This window comes from Bufo bufo, chromosome 7, assembly GCF_905171765.1.
Source record: "Bufo bufo chromosome 7, aBufBuf1.1, whole genome shotgun sequence".
In the NCBI taxonomy this organism is placed as follows: domain Eukaryota; kingdom Metazoa; phylum Chordata; class Amphibia; order Anura; family Bufonidae; genus Bufo; species Bufo bufo.
In genome coordinates, this window is record NC_053395.1 from 180,630,312 (window position 1) to 180,654,573 (window position 24,262).

Sequence of the window (24,262 nt, forward strand, 5' to 3'; positions counted from 1 at the left end):
TCATAGGGCGGAATTCATACATCACTGCACACATATCCGTTCCTATGGAGAATATATAACTAACATTATATGAAACTTAATTATGGACAATTCCTTAAAGGGGTTTTCTGAGAGTTTTTTTTTTTCTTACTGATGACCTATCCTCTGGATAGGTTATCAGTATCTGATCGGTGGTCCGAAACCCGGGACCCCCACTGATTATCTGTTTGAGAAGGCATCAGTGCTACTGAGAGCGCCGCGGCCGTCTCTCTGCTCACCAAGCACAGCGCCATAAATTGTACACATGAATCGGGCTCAGCTGCACCTAGGTCACGTGACTGATGAATGTGACATCACATGACCTAGGGAAAGCTGAGAGATGGCCGCAGTGCTACTGTGAGTGCCAGTGCCTTCTCAAACAGCTGATCTCTCGGGTCTCGGGAACCCCATAGATCAGATACTGATGACCTATCCAGAGGATAGTTCATCAGTAAAAAAAAAATATATACTCTCGGAAAACCCGTTTAAAGGGGGATGTCCAATGTTGGAAAAATATGGTTGCTTTCTTCCAAAAACAGCCCCACACTTGTCCATGAGTTGCGCCTGGTTATGCAGCTCAGCGCCATTGGGGCAGAGAGTCAATGCCACATACAACCAGTGGACGGGGTGGCGTTGTCTTTGAGAGAAAGCAGCCATGTTTCTCTGTCCCCGGACAAACCCTTTGCTATGCATCTATCTAGTTAGTTGGCGTCGCATGTTTGCAAGATTGGCGCAGTACATCATAAATTTACCATATCACCAGCGCAGTATATTACCTCGATTTCATCATAGACATGAATAGGGTCACTTAGGCCTCTGTAATTAAAGGCAAAGTAGAAATATACACAGGCGCCAGCATCGTAGGTCTGCGTCACTCTAAAAGGGATGAGAAGTAAGATTTAGTGAATGTTGATCACACCAGACATTTAGGAAATTAATTATTACACCACAGCCGCTACTAAAGGAGCATCGTGTAATGAAGGTTGGCAGCGACCTTGGCGTACTGTATGCAAACTTGGTTAACGAAGAAAAAGCCAAGACGTGGCCAAGATTATACAGTATATATCAATCCATTCATATTCTATAGCGGAGATTCCCAACCTTTCCTTTATGGGCAAGTCCCTGATTTTTTTTTTCCCCTCATGGATTTTTCCTCATGGGGGAACCCTTAAAGGGGTTGCCCAGATTTAGAGAAACATGACTTCTGTGTTCAAGAAACGGCTCCACAGCTGTTCGTGGGTGGTGTGTGGTACTGCAGTGTAGCCACGTTCATTTCAATGCTGCAATACCAGGTACAGCCCATGGTCAGGTGTGGTGCAGTTTCTGAAAATGAAAACAGCTATCTTCTTTCTGGTTGAGGACAACCCCTTTAAATAGGGTTTTCCAGTCCTGTGCACTTATTTTATTTTATTTCAAGCCCAGTCTGCCGTACCCGCCCTGAAAAAAAAACAAAAAAAAAAAACAGTCCTTACCTCTTCTTCGCCGCTCCATTCTATCTCCCTTCTGCAGTCTTCTGGTCTCCGTCCCGTAAAGTCCTGGCCGGACGAAATGATGTGCACTGCTGCAGACAATGACGTGTCCCCAAGCAGCATGTCACTGCTGGGTCATCATTGAGGCCAGTCACTGGCTGCTGCGGTGCACATGACCCCATCAGTCCAGAAGTTTATCGGATGGGGCCTGGAAACACTCAGAAGGGAGCCAAGGAGCCGGAGTGGAAGGGAACAGGTAAGTATAATTTTTTCAAAAGGTACAACGGACAGAGTTTGAAATGTATAAAAATGCCCAAAGCTGGAAAAGCCTGTAGATCAATGTTGGTAGACCTACTAAGTTGGTGGGATGGGATGACTGGCTACAGTGTTTGGAAGCTTTCAGGCTAGAGGTATGGTGTAGTCATGAGGTTGGTACGATATCTGGCTTTGTTACAACAAAAAGCTCGATGTCGGCGCTATGTTCTAGCTGAGCTTTGCCTGCCCCCTCTGCAGGATCCTACAGTAAAAGGGCCGTACTGCTGCATTAAACATAAACTAGTGTAAAAACAAGAAAGAAAAAATCTGGTCCAGGCATAAATTTACAGCAATTTCCAATAAGATGCAGCAGGTGTGCGCGCAGGGCACCCGCACCATAAGCACAGCAATAAATAAGGACCCTGGTTCTACATTTGCTGTTTTTGTTGAACAGCATCAGAGGTCGGGGGTTATATAGGATTGTCTAAATACAGAAAAGCAGCTTAGTTTAGTCCACCTAGTGTCAGCACAGTGATCAGTACCCTTCATATAAACATATGGGAGATTTACAAGAGAGGACATATATAGTCTATCCTGACAAAGTCCGCTGACTGCACATCCAGAGAATAGTTGTATAGAAATATAGTCATCGAGCCTCATATGTAATGCATGCGCACATTTCCCACGTCTACCTTGATCTAAGCGCAGTTTTAAAGGTGTATTCTGCTTTCTAGTAAAGATGTAAGTGCATAAAGGAGCCCATAAACACTGCGGCTGAACTGGTGTGAACCGCATGTGAATTATCGCTAATAGCCACAGGTTTGGACACTGGTGCATGCCTATAAATAAAAAAATACAACGGTATCCATCATGAGATCAGCATGCTGATTGACCGGGGTGTCTCATGACGGATCAAAGAAGATGAAGATAATTTTTTTGGGCTGGAATACCGTATTTTTCGGACTATAAGACGGACCTAGGATTTGGAGGAGGAAAATAGAGAAAATATTTTTCATCAGATCTCAGATCAGATGCCCGAATCAGACCCCCATTCTTCGTCAGACCTCAGATCAGACCCCCACTCTTCATCAGAGCACAGATCAGACCCCCACTCTTCATCAGACCTCAGATCAGACTTCCAAATCAGACCCCCAAGCTGATGAAGTTTTAATATATGCAAATGAGAATCTATGAGCAATGGGGGCATTGCTACACCTAGAGGCTCTGCTCTCTCTGCAACTTCCATGCCCTCTGCACTATTATTAACAGGGCCAGGCAGTGAAAACATCATCACATGGCCTGGCCTGCCAAAGTGGATAGGAAACTGCAGTTGCAGAGAGAGCAGAGCCTCTAGGTGTAATGGTAACGCCCCCTTTGCTCCTAGAGGCTCATTTTCCTATATTACAACTTCATTTTTCTCAGTAATGCGGGCACATATGTACATGAGACCATTACAGACGTCTTCATCTGCCAAGTGCACATGTAACAGATCAGCCAGTGTCATAGGTACAAACCTGCTGACAGACGCCCTTTAATGTGTATGGGGGCCTTTCCGCAAAATGTTCAGACTACAGGAAGCTGGATTACTGGAAATTTACAGCATACAATTAAACGCACTAAAAAAAAACAAGCTAAAGTGGTGCATTCCTAACTCGGACTATGTAGCCAGCTATGAAAAATACTTCCTTACTAACCTATATTTACTTCTCAAATATGAATCCGAGTTAATCAGCCTCAATAGAATCCTATATTCTATGACCCCTTCACCGGCCAAAAATATCAAAGGGCACATTGTGAGCCCTGACTGCTCTGTATATCGGGTACACAGATATACACAGGAATAAAGGATTCAGTATGTCCCTCGCTTGTGGAATCCACTGAGCTGAAAATGAATGGCTGAGCCGCCACGTAGCTCTCGATGAAAGATTGAATGGTCCGGCAGCTATTAAATTCCAGCTGTTAAAACATATTCATAGATGTGAAAGAGCAGAAGTCACACACCGTACTCGGGCAGCATATGCCCAGTCTGCACGACAGGCTATCTGATCAGCTCTTATCTGGGAGGTGAAAAAGTGTATCACAAGAGCTCACGCTCCAATCTGAGCAAAAAGGGAAAAAATAAATAAATAAAAGTATCTCGTAATACAGGGAGTCATGGACCCACAGATTAAGGTTTGGGCTACACAATGACTTTGGCTGTGTGACATTAAAGGGGTTGTTCATCTTTGGGAATGTAGGGGGCACTGTAGATCCCTGTGGCTGGACCCGCGGAGGGATGCATACTTACCAGCTTACCTTCTGAAGGTTATCAGTGGACTGCATTATTAAAAAAAAAAAAAAAAAAAAAAAAAAAAAAACATTCCCGGGAGTTTCCCAACCAGAGAGAGATCAGTTTGCACAAAAAAAAATTAAGCCATTTCCAGTTAAAACATTCCCTTGAAAATAGATGAATTTTTCGTTTCTTTGCCCTTTATGGATAGAATTTGATTATGGCTGTGGGCTCCCAAGAGCCGGATTCTGAGATTGGAGGAGGTACCATTCTCTGCCTATTGAAATCAATAGACACAAGTATGAAGACAGTCCTCGACAAGAGATGTGCGTGAAGCTGGGGGGTCTCTCCTCTAAAAACAGACCTCCTTACATTGGGTCCATTTGTCGAATGATCAAAAAAGGGTAAATAATAAAGCACTGAATAAGACTCCACTGAAACGGGAGGAGTATGGCGGTGACTGGACGTACCGCAGCATGCAGTTTACATTAATGCCACATAAAAGTATATGGAGTTTGTAGGTCTGGAGAAACGTCACTGCTAAATAGAACGGCTTATTTAGGCTCTACCAGCCCCGGCGGTGTAATGCAGAATATATAATAAACCATTTATTAAAAATGTACACACTCCAAGGAACACTGCAGAGGAAAAACAGCCAGACAGAACTGGAGAGTCATTTGGGAAATATCTTGGGGTTCAATATAACATTTTCTAGGAAGGAAATAGATGATCTCTTTATTGGTGCTATCCACAGCTAATTGTGGCCAAAAGTGGGTTGCAAGGGAATGAGAAGTATAAAGGAAGGACTTCGACTTCGCGTCCCTGCTGGATCCACTTCTGCCTTTGGCTCAAAAAACTGCGACAAAAAAAGCGGACCCTGACAGCGGCCTTAGGCTGTTTTCTGTCCAGATGCGATGCATGCAGTGAACACGTAGCACCCGGACTGAATCCTGACCCACTCATTTCAATGCGTCAGAGTACACGATGAGCGTTGTTTTTCAGGCATCTTTGCGTTCAGGAAAAATCCCAGCATGTTCTAGATTGTGCGTTTTCACACAGTTCTGGCTCCACAAAAGTGAATGGGGCCTGTGTGAAAAAGGGAAGGCATCCGGATGCAATGCGTTTTTCAGTGATGGTTGCTGGGAGATGTAGATTGATATTATTCAGCTTTTCTACAAGCACGTGACCGGATTCTACAATCTGGACGGAAAAGCGCACTCACTGAACGCAAGCGCCGAAAAAACTGATTGAGCACAGTGGCTCAGTGGTTAGCACTGGTGCCTTGCAGCGCTGGGGGTCCTAGGCATGAATCCGACCATGGACAAACAGCTGCATGCAGTTTGTATGTTCTCCCTGTGTTTGCGAGGGTCTCCTCCGGGTTCTCCGGTTTTCTTCCCAAATTTACACCACCTTCCTTGCTGGCGTAGATTTAAGACATTTTCTCCGGCAAAACTGGCGTAGAGAATGAATGAATGAGCCGGGCCTGCCCACCCTCTTTTCTCGATCTGTCGGAAAAGGGGCGTGAGTGGGGAAAAGCCAATTTGCGGCAAAATCTGCGCCAGTTCATAAATGAGCAACTAGGTCTTTACATTTGAAGTATAAACCAGGGAAATCTTCCAACATGTACCTCCGACAAAAGGATGCCCTGAATCCCACTGTATAGGCATACAGTGGACAGCACGGTGGCTCAGGGGTTAGCACTGCAGCGCTGGGGTCCTGGGTTCGAATCTGACCAAGGACAACATCTGCATGGAGTTTGTATGTTCTCCCCGTGTTTGTGTGGGTTTCCTCCGGGTTCTCCGGTCTCTTCCCACACTCCAAAGACAGACTGATAGGGAACTTACATTGTGCTAATGTTTGAGCAGAAGTTTTCAAGATGTAAAAAAGTATAAATGAAGGGCTAACAGGTACAGCCACACACAGGTCCATGGTGGATGCGCCACAGCAGAAAGATCTGCACCAAAAGTGTGAATTCCGTTTTAAAAATGATCAAGGATAAGCTGCGTGTCTGCTTTAGGGCTCATGCACATGACCGTATGTATTTTGCGGTCGGCAAAAAATACAGATGACGTCCGTGTGCATTCCGTATTTTGCGGAACAGAACAGCTGGCCCCTAATAGAACAGTCCTATCCTTGTCCGTAATGCAGACAATAATGGGAAATGCTCTATTTTTTGGCGGGAACGGACATACGGAAACGGAATGCACATGGAGTAACTTCCGTTTTTTTGCGGACCCAATTGAAATGAATGGTTCCACATACGGTCTGCAAAAATAACGGACACTGAATGAAAAGACATTCGTGTGCATGAGCCCTTACGCTTCGTGCTCTGCATTGCAAAGGGGAAAAATCTGAGGCAGAAATACGCAACCTAAAATGACATGCTACAGATTTGGAATCCACACCGCGTGTCAAGTTATGTGCTCAAATTGTCGCAGTGCGTGGATAAGACTTTTTAAAGTGGTTTTCGGAAACATTCTATACGGATGACCTGTCCTCTGGATAGGTCATCAGTTTCTGATCGGCGAGGGTCCAAAACCCAACACCCCCTCTGATCAGCAGTAGTGCAGAGGCCTTGTATTAGCTCACCATGGACAGCGCCGCTGTGCTCGGTATTGCAGCTCAGCCCCATTCACTTCAATGGGGCCGAGCTGCGCCTACGTCATGTGACCAATGAGCGTGGCGTCACATGGGCTCGGCTAAGCAGCGAGAAGGCCATGCCGCTACTGCCTTCTCAAACAGCTGATTAACTGGGGTCCCAGGTGTCAGACCCCCACCGATCAGATACTGATGACCTATCCGGAAAACCCCTTTAAAATCTCACCCACTTCACTGCTACTGTAAGGCTCCATTCACACGTCCGTGGTGTGTTGCGGACCCGCAAATTGCGGATCCGCAACACACCCGCCCGGCACCCCTATAGAAATGCCTATTCTTGTCCGCAAGCTGCGGACAAGAATAGGACATGTTCTATCTTTTGCGGAGCTGCGGACCTGAAGATCGGGGCCGCGCTCCGCAAATGCGGATGCTGACAGCACACTGTGTGCTGTCCGCATCCATTCCGTCCCCATGGAAAACGAATGGGTCCGCAGCCGTTCTACAAAATTGCGGAACGGATGCGGACCCATTTGCGGACGTGTGAATGGAGTCTTAATGCTATGAATTCCCTACCTGCAATTCCACTGCAGAAAGTCTGCATCATTCGCACTACGTGTGGTCATACCCCCATACTTCTCCTTAATGCTGATCCATTCCTTTGGCTGAAAAAAAAAAAAATGCAGTGCTGTTTTTCTCCCCAAAAAACTCTCCGTGTAAAACCACCCACATACGACATTACAGCACGAGCTTCGGGCCGGAATGCCTTTCAGGAAGAGAGCCGGGGAGTATTCCCGAATCGGCTTCTGTTTTAGTTGTGTGTGGCCTTTCTGAAGGCATAAAGTTTACATAAGAGCCATTTACGGTAGAGGGACAATGCCGAGATTTACACCTCTCCATGCTGCCCAGAGAAGAGATAATGAACCCCGGCCGCCCCATAAACATGGGAAGACAAAGCAGAGAATATGTTTGACATTTTTTTGTGCTGAGGAATTTGGTTTACAGCCCAGGTCTTGTTTTTGTTAGCATTGCAGCCTGAAGATATATGCCCTGCAATTACCCCGACTAGAGGGAATAGATAATAAAGACACATTTGCAACGCACCACCAAGAAAGTTTTAAGGGCATTTCCTCAGATGTCGAGGCTTTTAAGAGATCTGTTATTCATCTTTTTACCACATCCTTCAATTATTTTCTTTAGCTCTAAATAAAATCTACAATTCTGTTTACAGCTTTGGAGGGTTTTAACGGCCAAACAGCTAACAATTTAATTTAGCTCGTTCCAGTAAAAATAACATGTCAGTGAGAGATAAAAATGTTACGTTGTTGGTATAAAACAGAAAATAAAACTTCCTATAGTTTTTTCTTCCAGTGTGCCATTCCAATTCGAAACCCATAAAGCACCGGTCGTAGGAATTAACGCGCGCACAATAATGCTTTACTTTTTTATTAGGTTCGCCAAAGAGGAGTTTTTTGCGTTCCAAAATGCTTGGCCATGAAATGTTGCAGTGAACTTGCAGTTTCCAGTTCATGATTTTCTTTTTTTAAACTTTTATTTTAAAGTTAAACAGTATGGGTCCGCTCCCCTGACACTTCTCACCAAATAATTTGCGTCCCCAATCTTTTCTTACTACTCTGCATTGACCTTCCTGGGTAACATATGAATACACTGAAAACTGGGTGTTACTATTCTCCCCTCGTCAGTGCACAGTCGCATTCTGTGTGGCGACACACCCTGTTGACAAGAGAAATGGTAACATCCAGTTTGTTCTTATTTTTTCCAAGGGGAATAACAGAGGAACAACAGAATTTTGAGTTTAAAGGAAAAAAAAAAGGTCCAGCATAGTTATTCCATAAGGTATGCAAGTATTTATCAAGACAGATAAGTCAAGAGAGCGGACTGATCCGGTTTACAAATGTGTTATACCCTGCTGGCTAATAATTCTCTGCTTAAAGGGAATCAGTCCGCTCCAAAACACCCCTCTAACTACAGTAAGGGGAGTCTAGTGTAAATGACGATGGGTCCGATTATGTCATTTGTATCTGCATACTCACTTGCATTCCGCAAACCGGCAATAAAATACATTGAGAATACCCCTGGCGTCCTCCCCATTACGCGCGCATGCTCTGGCGTCCTCCCCATTACGCGCGCACGCTCTGGCGTCCTCCCAATTACGCGCGCACGCTCTGGCGTCCTCCCCATTACGCGCGCACACTCTGGCGTCCTCCCCATTACGCGCGCACACTCTGGCGTCCTCCCCATTACGCGGGCACGCTCTGGCGTCCTCCCCATTACGCGGGCACGCTCTGGCGTCCTCCCCATTACGCGGGTACGCTCTGGCGTCCTCCCCATTACGCGGGCACGCTCTGGCATCCTCCCCATTACGCGGGCACGCTCTGGCGTCCTCCCCATTACGCGGGCACGCTCTGGCGTCCTCCCCATTACGCGGGTACGCTCTGGCGTCCTCCCCATTACGCGGGTACGCTCTGGCGTCCTCCCCATTACGCGGGCACGCTCTGGCGTCCTCCCCATTACGCGTGCACGCTCTGGCGTCCTCCCCATTACGCGTGCACGCTCTGGCGTCCTCTCAATGCATTTTACTGCCAGTTTGCAGGAGCACAGTGTAGGAATGCCAAGGAGTACGGAGATAAAAATGACATAATCAACCCAGCATCATTTACATTATACACCCCTGACTATAGTTAAATGGGTGTTTCATGGCTCACAGATTCCCTATAAAGGTACGGGCACGTGGCCCAGCACAGCCGTGCCGCAGTTGCTGCCTGGTGATATTGCAGTACAGTTCCACATGGCCATAGAAGCCACAGCAGGCTCAAGTTAACGAACTAGGACCAGATTGTTTAGTCTGTCTTCAAGGTCAATGGCCATGCATTTTTAAGGGTGCCGCACAGCCATTAACAATGAAAACCAACTAAACAATGTGGTTAGTTTGATCCCACATATTAAATATATGTTAACTCAAACAAAAATCAGCAGTGTATTCTTCCCTCTCCACTGAGCACACATGCATGCTCAGCCAAGGTGGGTATGCATGTGTATGGGGGGGGGGGGAGGATGTTGGACGGAATAGCTGTCAGATAGCCATCCTGCAGTCAGGCATGGAGGCTGCACATGTAAAGGAGGTATTACAGATAAGGACATAGCATGACAAGTACACGTACCTGCAAGTGGAAAACGGAGGGAACTGCACGCCCCTTTCTTTGCACTCTCGGACAATCCTCTCCTTAACATTCCGGCAGAGATCCAGCACTCTTCATTTAAGAAATGAATATTCCACATTTAGTTTACAATTGACTTACATACACCTTGAGCATCATTTACTCAACATTTCCAAAATGTCCGCTTGCTATCAGTGAATAAAAAAATATTCAACGGCTGAAAATCTGTTCAAGGGAAACAGATTCATGTTTCATTAAACTGTCTCAAGAGCTCTACCTTGTAATGAGAAGCTCATAAGCGCCTGCAAGGCTCCTCTCAAAGGGTACGGCGGCACATGCAGGTTTTCTGATGCAGTTTTTGAAGCCAAAATCAGAAGTGGATTGAAAAAAAAGGAAAGAAAGTATTAAGGACAAATAGGTCATCCGTTTTTTTTTTTTGTTTTTTTTTATCCACTCCAGGTTTGGGCTTCAAAAGCGGCATCAGAAAACCCAAACGTATGGTTGTACCCAAACTCAAGATAGGCCTCATTGTCATGTCAGTGAATTATGGACATGTGTTGTCCGTGTTCCTCATGGACAGGACACGTTTTGCATTGAATTTAATGTGTTTAGTTAGTAGAAAAATAAGGGAGATGTGCACTACTTTGATGCAGCTAAACGCGCCCATTGAAGTCTATGGGTCCGTGAAAACCACTGACAACACACTAACCACTGATAGGAGACGCTCTGAAAATCCTCCTTTAAGCCTAGCAGTACCAGTACATCTCGGATATGGATGACGCATGGAAAATTAAAAAAACGGACATACGGACTAAACATGGATATTTACACAAAATGCTGACTGTCTTCACAGACGTCATCATTCACACGACCGCACACGGCAGCCCTATGACAGAAATACTTATTCTTGTTGGCGATGGCACACAAGAATAGGACATACTCTATCTTTTCTTAAATGAACGGGTCCGCACCCGTTCCAGAAATACGGTCGCGTGAATGGACGCTAAAGCTTACTATTAATTATACAATTTTCCAATGTACTTTCCTTGCAGTCACTCGCTGTTCACTTCCAGTGGAATAAAATATGTCCTTTAAGAAATGTGGCTCCGCTGCTGCTAATGTCAATATCCATCATATCTAGGGTCAGGGACGGACTGGGAGCTTAAAGTGGTCCTAGGAATAATCCTAAAAGTGGCCCCATGTTGTAGGCGGGGCCAAATTGACAGAAGGCGGGGCAACACTGCTAGGCAAAGCCAACACAACTATGTGGGGACAACAGCAGCAGGCGGGGCCGGCAATACCATAGAGCAGCACAAAATACCGCCCCTGCAGAACCAAATACCACAGTGCAGCACAAACTACTGCCGCCCCTACTGTAGTATTCAACTTTCTCACTGTCCTGAGGAAGGCAATACAGAGGAATTCAGCAGGGCACCTGCGTCCACCGGCCAGGTATATAAGTACTTGATACCCCTACCATTAATTAGATTGTTATGTACAAAGCAGACGGCCATGAGGAGGACTCTGGTGGTCCCCTGGGCATTGGCCCACCTGGAAATTTCCCTGCAGAGTCTACGGCCTGTCTGTCCCCGTCTACAGTAAATCTGTGCGCTTATTTTGCAATTAGCGCTGAATTTGTACTTTTGGGCTCCGACTGCATGCGAATAATTGGCAGGCTAGGCCTGTACTTGATATTTGAAGCGACAGCAAGAACAGGTGAGGCCTGACATGCACAGGTGAGTCCAGGCAATGTAATCCACAATGAGATCCCACAGCCCGCACCCTGTCATTTCCAAATAACAAACTCAGTTTTGTGTTATTGACAAACCCAAGTCTGCTACATCCACAGGCCAGCTATTGTAACACAGGGAGCATGGCTTTCATACCACATATCATTGATATCACTATGATAAAAAGGTAAATTAAAGGGATTCTCCAGGATTTTAATAAGCACAGTTCGTTCTTCTAACCTGTGCAAGAAGGATCATTAGTCCTTACCCGCTGTTCCTCGCTCCACTCACACAGGCTGCAGGATCTTCCGCGCGGTTCCCGACCGGATGGGTGCACTTATTTTCCTGTTGTTCAGCTGCATTTACCATTATGCAGCTGAACAGGAATAAAAAAGTGTAAACATCCAGTTTGGACCCAGGAGGAATAGCCTGCAGCCTGTGTGAGTGCAGCGGGGATGGTGGCATCGGCAGAGCGAGGGACGGGTAAGTGTTAACCTAAGGCCTCATATGCACAGGGCTGTTTTGGTCCGCACCCGAGCCGCCGTTTTGGCGGCTTGGATCCGGACCCATTCACTTTAATGGGGCTGCAAAAGATGCGGACAGCACTCCGTGTGCTGTCCGCATCCGTTGCTCCGCTAAAAAAAATATAACATGTCCTATTCTTGTCCGCGCTTTGCGGACAAGAATAGGCATTTACATTAAAGGCTGTCCGTGCCGTTCCACAAATTGCGGAACGCGCACAGACGCGATCTGCGGACTGCAAAACACACCACAGTCGTGTGCATGTGGCCTAACAATGTTTTTTCCACAGATTAGAAGAAATAACAGCTTTTAATAGAAGCCCAAAGAATCCCTTCAAAGTAGATGAATACAAATCCCTGAGTCACTGAGAATGTGACTGGTGCTGCTGCCGCTCTTACCTGTCCCATGGAACAGAAGTCTCAAACGACTCGCCGATCAGATAATAATCCATGCCGAGGTCCTGCAGAACATAATCACACTGGATATTAAAAACACATCCACTATAAAGAATAAAGAATGCATTTCATATAAAGGGCGGCAGAAGAGACCATGAGGTTGAGGTAACTACACTTTGCACATTTTTTGACTTGTCTTTTACCTGCTAACGTGATTCACCAACCCAGACAGAGCTATTGGTGAAACTTGCGTCGGGTATGGTGGGTGAACTCTACTCCCTGCCCTAGGTTTTGTCTGGCTTTAAGGGCACTTTCACACTAGCGTTATTCTTTTCCAGCATAGAGTTCCGTCCTAGGGGCTCTATACCGGAAAAGAACTGATCAGTATTATCCCCATGCATTCTGAATTGAGAGCAATCCGTTCAGGATGCATCAGGATGTCTTCAGCCTTTTTGCCTTTTCAGGACGGAGATAATACAGTAGCATGCTGCGGTTTTATCTCCGTCCAAAATTCTGGAACACTTGCCGGATCCGGCATTTTTTCCCATTGACATGCATTAAAAGGGAACCTGTCACTGGGATTTTGTGTATACAGTAGAGCGGAGGACATGGGTTGCTAGATGGCCGCTAGCACATCTGCAATACCCAGTCCCCATAGCTCTGTGTTCTTCTATACACAAAATCCCGGTGACAGGTTCCCTTTAATGCCAGATCCGGGCCCGAGTGTTCCGGCAAAACGGATCCGTTTTTGTGGTCTGCGCATGCTCAGACCGCAAAAAATGTGAAAAAAATAAATGCCTGATCCGTTTTTTCCGGATGACACCGGAGAGACGGATCCGGCATTTCAATGCATTTGTCAGACGGTTACGGATCCTGATCCGTCTGACAAATGCTATCAGTTTGCATACGCTTTGACGGATCCGGCAGGCAGTTCTGGCGACGGAACTGCCTGCCGGAATCCTTTGCCTCAAGTATAAAAGTACCCTTAGGTAGACAGATAGATAGAAGATATAGATTAGACAGACAGAGAGTGTAAATACTCTTGCACTTCACTTTTTACTTGCATCTATTTAATTACTGCTTTGAATTATTATGTTTTATCCAAATCCCATAATCACATTTTTATGTTACTCGGTATTTTCCTGTTCACCCATCATCTTTGTGTCTTTCTACTGTTCTTTTTATTGGATTGTAAATGGATGATTTTGTATCTCTATCTAATGTGGTCCGCGGCTCCTCTTCTATGTTGGCGCAGTGTACTACATACATGACCTGTACACGGATTGCCTTCTGCTCAGGCTCCTTTACGGTTGGCGATTGTACTGCCATCATGGAGTGGTTTTAAACGAACACATCTAATCATCACCACCTTGATTCTAAGAGTATTACTATTAGTTTTAAACGCTTGTGTGCTACGATTTTGGCTCAGATACCCAATATTAAAGGGGCTGTGAGGTGCAAAGGTATTAATGACCTACCCTCAGGATAGGTCATCAATATCAGATCGGCGGGGGCCCGACTCCCACCAATCAGCTGTTTGAAGGGGTAGGGGCGCTCGTGTGAAATGACCTGTGCGCGGCCTCCTCCCATTCACTTGGAGACAATGTCATTACACTGCACCACGCACCTCTACAAGTGAGAAAACGCCCAGGTAATTCTGAAGCAGAAGAAGTGCTGACACCAACGTCCCTACCCCTTCAAACAGTTGAACGGCAGGGGGTGCCCACTGATCCGATATTGATGACCTATCCTGAGGATAGGTTATCAATATCTTTCCACTGCACAAGAGAGATACCTTGCATGTAGACTCTCTAACCTACAGCCATCATCCTCCCCTACCAGACTTATCCTGCCCAGCACCAATCCGATGGAGCTCTCTGCCAGGTGACTATAGAGCAGTTCACAAAAACCTATTTTTTCAAGGATCCTCATGTCAAACAATGTTAGTACAGCCGCTTCTCCTGCCCAAATACCAACCCTTTAAGAGCAGGTTTAAGGTCATGTGCAATACGCCGTCTCCCTGTCTCATTGGCAGAGAACAGACCATATGACTAGACCTGGGAAATGTCTCCAGAATAAGGCCTCATGCACACGACCGTATTTTGTTTCCGTTCCGTTTTTTTTTGCGGATAGGCTGCGGACCCATTCATTTCAATGGGTCCGCAAAAAACGCGGACAGCACACAGTGTGCTGTCCGCATCAGTATGTCCGTTCCGTTGCTCCGCAAAAAAAATAGTGCATGTCCTATTTTTTTCTAGTTTGCGGACAAGGATAGGCATTATTACAATGGATCTGCAAAAAAAAACGGATCCACAAGAAAAAACGGATGCTATACGGAATGTCATCCTTTTTTTTTGCGGATCCGCAATTTGCAGACCGCAAAACACATACGGTCGTGTGCATGTAGCCTTAGCCACATGGTCCGCTCTCGATCAGTCAGACTGAGTGGGGGTTCTGTCTGGCATACTATGTGCAGCTGCTCCTGGCACCAGACAGGAGGCACCGTATGCACTTCCCTACCATGAAGACCTGGTGATCCCAGAGGCAGATGAAACACCGAGTGCCAGAGATGGTTAAAAAAAAAAAAAAATTAGCTGGGCATATTATTGGCACCTTTATGTTCAAGGGAAACGGTCACCTCCAAAACTGGTTTCAAACTAAGCATGCCGCCACGTAGGGCAGGTGCCTGAAAACCCATTCCGCTAATCCTGATAAAAGGAGTTTTTATTTTTTATCTTAAGCAAATTTGCAGAGCTGCTCTGTTCGGCGCCCCTATCTTCCCCTGTGCTACCAACTCTAAGAAATCTCAGGAACTGGAAAACAATAGGGGGAGCGAGTTATGGCGGAGCAATGCTCCACCCTTGGTGTACAGAAAGCCTTATTCATATAAAAGGTAAAAAGAAGGATTTCTCAGTATTTCCACAAGAAAGGCATGGTTTGTTCAGAGGCTCCTACCCCGGCCGTATGCTTGCTTTGAAACCGATTTTGGAGATGACCGCCTCCCCATACCGCGCATGACCGACCACCGCTCCCATTCACTTCTATGGACCTGACAGACATAGCCGAGCCAGCTCTGCTATTTTCGGCGGCCCCACAGAATTGAGTGAAGGGAAGCAGCGCATGCGCAGTGCTCCCTCCCCCACTTTCAGGGCTGTGCTTAGGAGATATGTGGGTCCCTAGCGATATGCCCCCATTGTCTCAGATGAGACCAGCCCTTTAGGTAAGCCATAGTACAGCTCTTGTATAAGGCTCAGCACATACACAGTGTGGGGGTGTCTCTCCTAGACAATCAGTCTCCACAGTAATGAAGTCACTGACCAAGGAAGCAAAAACTGGAAAACCCATCATGAGATATGGTAAAATGCTCTCTCTTATACTTAATGAGTACAGGTCAATATCTAAGGAAAAAACGTTTCATTGGAAACCCTTTTAACGCCAGACTAGCACAGATACTAGGTCACTGGTTAACACCGAATTATTCTTAATCCACTACTGTAAGTGCAAGTGGCTGCTGCACTCGACGTGAACCTACCTTCACACTGTAGGCTATTACGGCCAGGAGGCTTTTGGCCTATTTCATAATTCTCATTTATTTTTTATTTAGGTCATGGGTAGGTTTAATGTGTCCCTGAATGTAAAGTGTTATTAAATATCGCAGTTCAATCTCAAAAATGGAGGTTATTACTATGACTAACCTAAACAATGTGTGAGTGTAAGTGTATCCATAAGGCTCCATTCACTTGACAGAAGCCAAAAAGTGTCGTCATTCTGGCCTCCGTCAGTATACTTCAAAAAGAAAATAGGTATACAATAGTGTAGGAAACGACACTATTCCATACAAAAGTATACAGTAAATCTTACTGACTAATATAGCGCTGACATATTCCATGGCGCTTTACAGACATTAGCATCAAGCTGCCCCCAATGGGGCTCACAATCTAGTTTCCCTATCACTATGTCTATGGAATGTGGGAGGAAACCGGAGAACCCGGAGGAAACCCACGCAAACACGGAGAGAACATACAAACTCCATGCAGATGTTTTCCTTGGTCGGATTTGAAGCCAGGACCCCAGTGCTGACCACTGAGCCACCAGGTTATCCCACTGTATGTCGGCATCCTTTTGTCGGCGGTACATGTTGGAAGCTTTCCCTGGTTTATCCTTCAAATGTAAAGACCTAGGTGCTCATTTATGAACTGGCGCAGACTGTGGCATGGCGTGCTGGAGGAAGCGCCAAACTTATGTAGCGGCCTGCGCCTCCACATAACTTTGGCGCTTCCTCCAGCAGCACAAACAGACTTCAGACTGGCGTGGAATACGCCAGTCTTAATAAATGAGCCCCACAGCGTGATGTGAACAGGCCCTAAGATACATGAAGTAGACCACAATTCGCAGTGAAACTGCGAGCGACTTCAATGCTTCCCTCTAGGTCAGTGTTTCCCAACCAGCGTGCCTCCAGCTGTTGCAAAACTACACCTCCCAGCATGCCCGCGCAGCCAAAGGCTGTCCGCGCATGCTGGGAGTTGTAGTTTTGCAACAGCTGGAGGCACGCTGGTTGGGAAACACTGCTCTAGGTCATCGTGGCGCGTTCAGTGTTCTCATTTGTAGTCACATACAGAGTCAGGTGAGGAGACATTAATAAATTGTGCATTAAACCTCTTGGAATGGCTTACTCATTGGATAAGTACCAAATAATGCACTGACTCAATTGAACACTCGCCTATCAATGGCGGAAACATCTGCACACCCTGAACTAATATGCCTTTCTTTGATTTCTATGGGAAGAGAGAAAGCTGGAAAAGAAAATGACAGCATCTGCTAAAGACAAAGCAGTGTAGCAAATCTTAAAGGGATCCTTTATAAAGCTCTCAATATTCCTTAGGGTCAGAATATGTCAATATCCACACTGGTGATCAGACAAAGAGGGGAGGAAAATAGATGCGACCTACCCGAAGGTAAGCGATGACGAATGTCAGCATGTAACCTCTCTGCCCATTATCTTCGCCTGCTGCCAGACCTCTGCAATTGTAAAGATGGTCAATGATTAACTGGGTATTTATGCACAATCGTTACACGTTGCAGTCAAACTATTTCAATGGGGGGGGAAATACACAAACACATTTACAAAGCTGGAAACAATGATGTCCGACTTAAGGCACTCCGGGCCATTAATACAATGTAACAATATATTTCGGTGGAATTCGAAAGACTTTCCTTTTGATCACAACCCCTGATAATTTATCATGCTTCTGCCGTAAATGAATGTTTTGAACCTCCATGCCAAGGAAGAGGTCCGTTTTATCCGGGATAACCACTTTAAAAAAAAAAAAAAAAAAAAAAAAAAAAAACTTTTTGGGATAGATGTTTTCTTTGGCCATAAGTCAGTATTTTGTAACCCATGCATATTACATACTCCAGTACACATTTCTGGATCCAAAGACAACATATGGCGTTACAAAATGGCAATACAATGTCCATCAAAAGAGATATATATATATATATATATATATACATACACACACACACACATACATATACACACACACACACACAGTATCTCACAAGTGAGTACACCCCTCACATTTATGAAAAATATTTATTATATCTTTTCCTGGGACAACACTGAAGATCTGACACGTTGATGCAATGTACAGTAGTCAGTGTACGGCTTGTATAACAGTGTACATTTGCTGTGCCCTCAAAATAACTCAACGCACAGCCATGAATGTCTAAACCTCTGGCAACAAAAGGGAGTACACCCCTAAGTGAAAATGGCCAATTTGTGCCCAAATGTGACTATTTTGTGCGGCCACCATTATTTTTCAAGCATTGCCCTAACTCTCTTGGGCATGGAGTTCACTAGAGCTTCACAGGTTGCCACTGGAATCCTCTTCCACTCCTCCATGACGACATCACAGAGCTGGTGGATGTTAGAGACCTTGCGCTCCTCCACCTTTCATTTGAGGATGCCCCACAGATGTTCAATAGGGTTTAGGTCTGGAGACATGCTTGGCCAGTCCAGCACCTTTATCCTCAGTTTCTTTAGCAAGGCAGTGGTCATCTTGGAGGTGTGTTTGGGTCGTTATGTTGTAATACTGCCCTGCTGCCCAGTTTACGAAGGGAGGAGATCATGCTCTGCTTCAGTATGTCACAGTACATGTTGGCATTCATGGTTCCCTCAAAGAATTGTAGCTCCCCACAGCCGGCAGCACTCATGAGGCCCCAAACCATGACACTGCCACCACCATGCTTGACTGTAGGCAGGACACACTTGTCTTTGTACTCCTCACCTGGATGCCACCACACACGCTTGACACCATCTGAACCAAACAAGTTTATCTTGGTCTCATCAGACCACAGACAAGGTTCCAGTAATCCATGTCCTTAGTCTGCTTGTCTTAGCAAACAGTTTGTGGGCTTTCATCTTTAGAAGAGGCTTCATTCTGGGGCAACAGCCATGCAGACCAATTTGATGCAGTGTGCGGCGTATGGTTCGAGCACTGACAGGCTGACTCCCCCCCCCCAAACCTCTGTATGGTCTTGGCCACCGTGCTGCAGCTCAGTTTCAGGGTGTTGGCAATCTTCTTATAGCCTAGACCAGGGTACTCAACTGGCGGACCGCGGTTATCAGCTGTCCAGACCCCTGCTAAGCGGGGAGTGGTCCGCCCTGGGTGCCGTAGTCCAGACGCAATGAGCGCTTACATCAATACAGATGCTGGAGCGCAGGGAGCTGCGGTCCTGTCACTCACCACTCAGCTCCCCGCGCTCCTCCCCTCTCTCAGGCCTGCGGCACACAGAATGGTGAAGCAGGGAGACTTCTCCCCGCTCCACTATTCAGCCTGCAGGCACAGATCACGCTGCAGGTCTATGTGGGTGAAGCCTGCCGTTCGGGAATCTGCATAAGTCCGCCCACACAGTGCTGCAGAGCGATCTGTGTCTGCAGGGGAGAGAGGACTGTGAGCTTCAGGAACGGGACAAGGCGAGTAGTTACGGTGTTGTTGTTTTTTGTTTTTTTTTTAACAAAGAGGGGGCCCAATAGACATTTCTACTCTTGAGGGGACACAATGAGCATTGCAAATGTACAGGGGGCACAATGGGCATTTCTACTATGGAGGGGGCACAATGATCATTGCTAATGTGAAGGGGGCACAATTGGCATTTCTACTATTGAGGGGGCACAGAGGGCATTACTGTGAATGGGGCACAATGGGCATTATTTCTATCAAGGGGCACAATGGGCATTACTACTATTAAGAGACATTATTACTGGGGATTATTACTATGGAGGGGGCACAATGGGGATTATTACTATGAAGGGGGGTCAATGGGGATTATTACTATGAAGTGGGCACAATGGGGATTATTACTATGAAGGGGGCACAATGGGGATTATTACTATGAAGGGGGCACAATGGGGATTATTACTATGAAGGGGGCACAATGGGGATTATTACTATGAAGGGGGCACAATGGGGATTATTACTGTGAAGAGGGCACAATGGGGATTATTACTGTGAAGTGGGCACAATGGGGATTATTACTGTGAAGGGGGCACAATGGGGATTATTACTGTGAAGGGGGCACAATGGGGATTATTACTGTGAAGTGGGCACAATGGGGATTATTACTGTGAAGTGGGCACAATGGGGATTATTACTGTGAAGGGGGCACAATGGGGATTATTACTGTGAAGGGGGCACAATGGGGATTATTACTGTGAAGGGGGCACAATGGGGATTATTACTGTGAAGGGGGCACAATGGGGATTATTACTGTGAAGGGGGCACAATGGGGATTATTACTGTGAAGGGGGCACAATGGGGATTATTACTGTGAAGGGGACACAAAGAGGGCATTACAGCTGTGAAGGGGCACAGACAGGGCATTACTACAAGTAAAGGGGCACAGAGAGGGCATTACTACTGTGAGGAGGCACTTGGGGTATTCATACTCTGTCGGGAGGAACTAAGGAGGCATCGCAATGTGTCAGGGGCACTAAGGTGCATCATAATGTGTAGGGGCACCAAGGGATCACCCTGTTGTGAGGGTGCACTTAGGGGTATCATACTCTGTGGAGCACTAAAGGGATATCATTCTGTCTGAGGGGCATCATTTTTAGGGGGCACTGAAAGGACATTCTTACTGTTTGGTTGGCAGAAAGATTTGGTGGGCTTGGAGGTGTGGATTATTGTAAAAAATAAATAAGGTAGCGCTACACACCAATGGTGTTGTCCCTCCTTATATATTTTCTCGGCCCTTCATCCTACAGGAGACTCAGGTATGTGGACCTTTACAAAAAGTACTTGAGTACCCCTGGTCTAGACCATCTTTATGTAGAGCAACAATTTTTTTTTCTTTCAGATCCTCAGAGAGTTCTTTGCCATGTTGACCTTCCAGTGACCAATATGAGAGCGTGTGAGAGCGATAACACCAAATTTTACACACCTGCTCCCCATTCACACCTGAGACCTTGTAACTAATGAGTCACATGACACCGGGGATGGAAAATGGCTAATTAGGCACAGTTTGGCCATTTTCACTTAGGGGTGTACTCCCTTTTGTTGCCAGCGGTTTAGACAGTAATTGCTGTGTGTTGAGTTATTTTGAGGGCACAGCAAATGTACACTGTTATACAAGCTGTACACTGACTACTGTACATTGTATCAACGTGTCAGATCTTCAGTGTTGTCCCAGGAAAAGATATAATAAATATTTACAAAAATGTGAGGGGTGTATTCTTTTGTGAGATAGTGTGTGTGTGTGTGTGTATATATATATATATATTTATATTTATATATTAGTGTAGGTACACAAATTTTCCCCCTAAAACACACGATCTCCCGAATATTGGGACGCTACTCATTTTCATGCACACGGGATAAAATAGTGATAGTTGCACATAAATATTAGGCTGGGGCTAACAGCGACTTTGGTTTCAGCAATCAAAAGATTGCTGTGTAGGAATACAGGGGGAGATATATCAAAATGGTGTAAAGTAGAACTGGATTAGAAGCCCATAGCAACCAATCAGATTCCACCTTTCATTTTTCACAGCTCCTTTGGAAAATGAAAGGCGGAATCTGATTGGCTGCTATGGGCAACTAAGCCAGTTTTACTTTACACCAGTTTGATAAATCTCCCCCCACAGTCTCTAAACATAATTGAACTGAACAGGGTTGCAGCACGGCTCGCAGGTTGCCGCAACCACAGAACGGCAAATGCCTTTAAAGAGGTTTTCCAATAAGCAATAGTTAATCCTCTCTACACAACATGTGATAAATTCATCAGTAAGGCTACTTTCACACTTGCGTTAGGTGCGGATCCGTCTTGTATCTGCACAGACGGATCCGCACCTATAATGCAAACGCTTGTATCCGTTCAGAACGGATCCGTTTGCATTATTCTGTAAAAAAAAAAAGTCCAAGTCAAAACGGATCCGTCCTGACTTACATTGAAAGTCAATGGGGGACGGATCCGTTTTCAACTGCACCATATTTTTCCGTCCCCATCGACTTACATTGTAAGTCAGGACAGATCCGTTCGGCTCCGCATCGCCAGGCGGACACCGAAACGCTGCAAGCAGCGTTTTGGTGTCCGCATCCAGAGCGGTAATGGAGGCGGAACGGAGCCAAACTGATGCATTCTGAACGGACCCTTATCCATTCAGAATGCATTGGGGATGAACTGATCCATTTTGAACCGTTTGTGAGATCCCTCAAACGGATCTCACAATTGGAATTCAAAATGCCAGTGTGAAAGTAGCCTAAGACACCAACTGGCCACGAGAAAGAGGGTCCCTGAGTCCCCCTGTGTTAAGGGAGGGGGGGGTGCGCAGTCCCATAGAGGTCTTTAGCAGTCCCATAGAGGTCTTTAGCAGTCCCATAGAAGTAAATAGAGTGTTGATCAGAATGGGTCCCAGTTATCAGACCCCCAGTGACGACACCTTTATCACCCATCCTTTGGGATAGGCAATACATGTTTATGGGGAAAGCCCTTTAATATAATCTAACGCTTCTAATCATTTTATTTAATTTAAAAAAAAATATCTTTTAGGAGAAAGGTTTCTGTAAATTTAAAAACGATTTTTCTGAATCACTTGGTCTTATTTGTTACAAGCAGAACCATCAGAAATTAAAGTCTTGGTGCCATCGTGAGCAGATCATACCACTGACAACAGCCATTGCTGCTCTAACCGTGCAAAATACAGCTGCAGGTCCTATAAGCCACTTGTCCACTGAATGGCACCAGCTTCACCCTACTCGCCTGTACTCTGTTTCAGTACCAGGTGGCTTGTTTTCCACTGTGGATATGGTACACCCCCCCACCCCCCCAACATAGCTGGTAGCTAGAGATGAGCGAATTTCCGCTTATGAAATTTTTTTTGCGATTTGTTTACTGGTAAAAGGTGAATTGCGTTATGGATTCCGTTACCACGAACCATAACGCAATTCTATGATGGAATGCATAACGGAATTCCTTTAGAGGCATTCTGTTATTCATTCCGTCATAATGGAAGTCTATGGGCTGCAAAACGGATCCGTCTCGTTTCCGTTATGCAGGTGAGGAGCAGGTAACAGAGGTGGGACCAGCATGTGCTAGGGATATGCCACAGACCCCTTTAAAACCAATCACAGTGCAGCTTTCTTTTCTCACAGTGCTCTCCAAAAATTTAAGCGGTGCTGTGATTGGTTGCGGTGGGCAACAATTTTTTATTTTATTTTTTAGACACTTTTCATAAAGAGGCCCCAATAACTGATACGTTTCAAGCTCACCTCATGACCACATATACGTAAAATGGCATGGCGAGCCCCACGACAATGAATGTCTGTATCCAAAAAACACATCATGAACCCTACTTTTTATATTTTGTTATTTCAGGAGTCCAGAATATGTGAAATGTAATTGAAATAAGCTGGTACATGGCTGACCTAGAATGCGGTGCGATCATGTGAAAGAAATATATATGTATTAAAATAAAAAAAAAGATAATTATCCTAATTACTTTGGAAATGAGTGCGGCCTCTCCGTGATTGATCTCATGTATAATTGCCTTCCCGCCGTGCAGACTTTCACCCTTCGTGACACAAAATGATTTCATGATGTACAAGTGGCTACACATGAAGGATGGGAAGAACCATGGATCGGTGTCAGTGAGCACAGATCCATCAAGTTTCTTCTTCCTCGTCCCCTAATGATGGGCCAATGTAGGAAAGTAAAATTAAGCATGGGCTCGGGCCGAAACACCATCAGGGCCTGAATGGAGCCTCAAATTCGGATACTCAATGGGAAATTGGGGAGGGAAGGGGGGGGGGGGTTAAGAAAAAAACAGGCTGAGCAAATGCCATTTTATTTGCTGTGCTTTCCATCGATCAGCCATGCAATCCATCAAGGAAGACGGACAGAAAACTCCCCGTCATTACTCAGCCTGTTACCAGAGTGAAATGTTTTCTGTCCCTTTGTAGCAGCACAAAACAATTAGTGACAGGGGGGTGGGCAAGTGACTATTTATCAAATCTTCTTGATTGCGCCGTTTCCTTTTTAAAACATAGGAGTCTAAGCTGTAGTGGACAAAAAAAAAAAAAAGAATTAAATATTAACTTTCCTCCGTTCTTATCCACAAGGAAAAAGAAAAAAAAAATATCAATCAATAGACAAGACTGTCCCCTAAACCGATACACACTGCATTCAGAAAGTTGATAAATAGCTACAAGGAGGACACTTACAAGACACCTAGACACTTAGATATATAAAAACATACTGAAGACACATTTAGTTACTAGAAAGCTCCCTGCCTTACAGTAGGGCTGTGTACACAAGACGGCGGGGCTGT

At 45.5% G+C, this 24,262-nt stretch overlaps 1 protein-coding gene across 2 annotated transcripts in view; it reads right to left on the reverse strand.

The window, feature by feature from the left end:
• The window catches only part of AGPS (alkylglycerone phosphate synthase), a 244,162-nt gene that overhangs the window by 26,975 nt on the left and 192,925 nt on the right, over positions 1-24,262 (reverse strand). For both annotated transcript variants that reach the window (XM_040440072.1, XM_040440071.1), the window contains exons 15-18: positions 17,382-17,451; positions 12,436-12,497; positions 9,789-9,878; positions 795-894 (exon numbers count right to left, since the gene is read on the reverse strand). In XM_040440072.1, the coding sequence (XP_040296006.1) occupies positions 795-894; positions 9,789-9,878; positions 12,436-12,497; positions 17,382-17,451 (322 nt within the window). The remainder of the gene's footprint in view (positions 1-794; positions 895-9,788; positions 9,879-12,435; positions 12,498-17,381; positions 17,452-24,262) is intronic.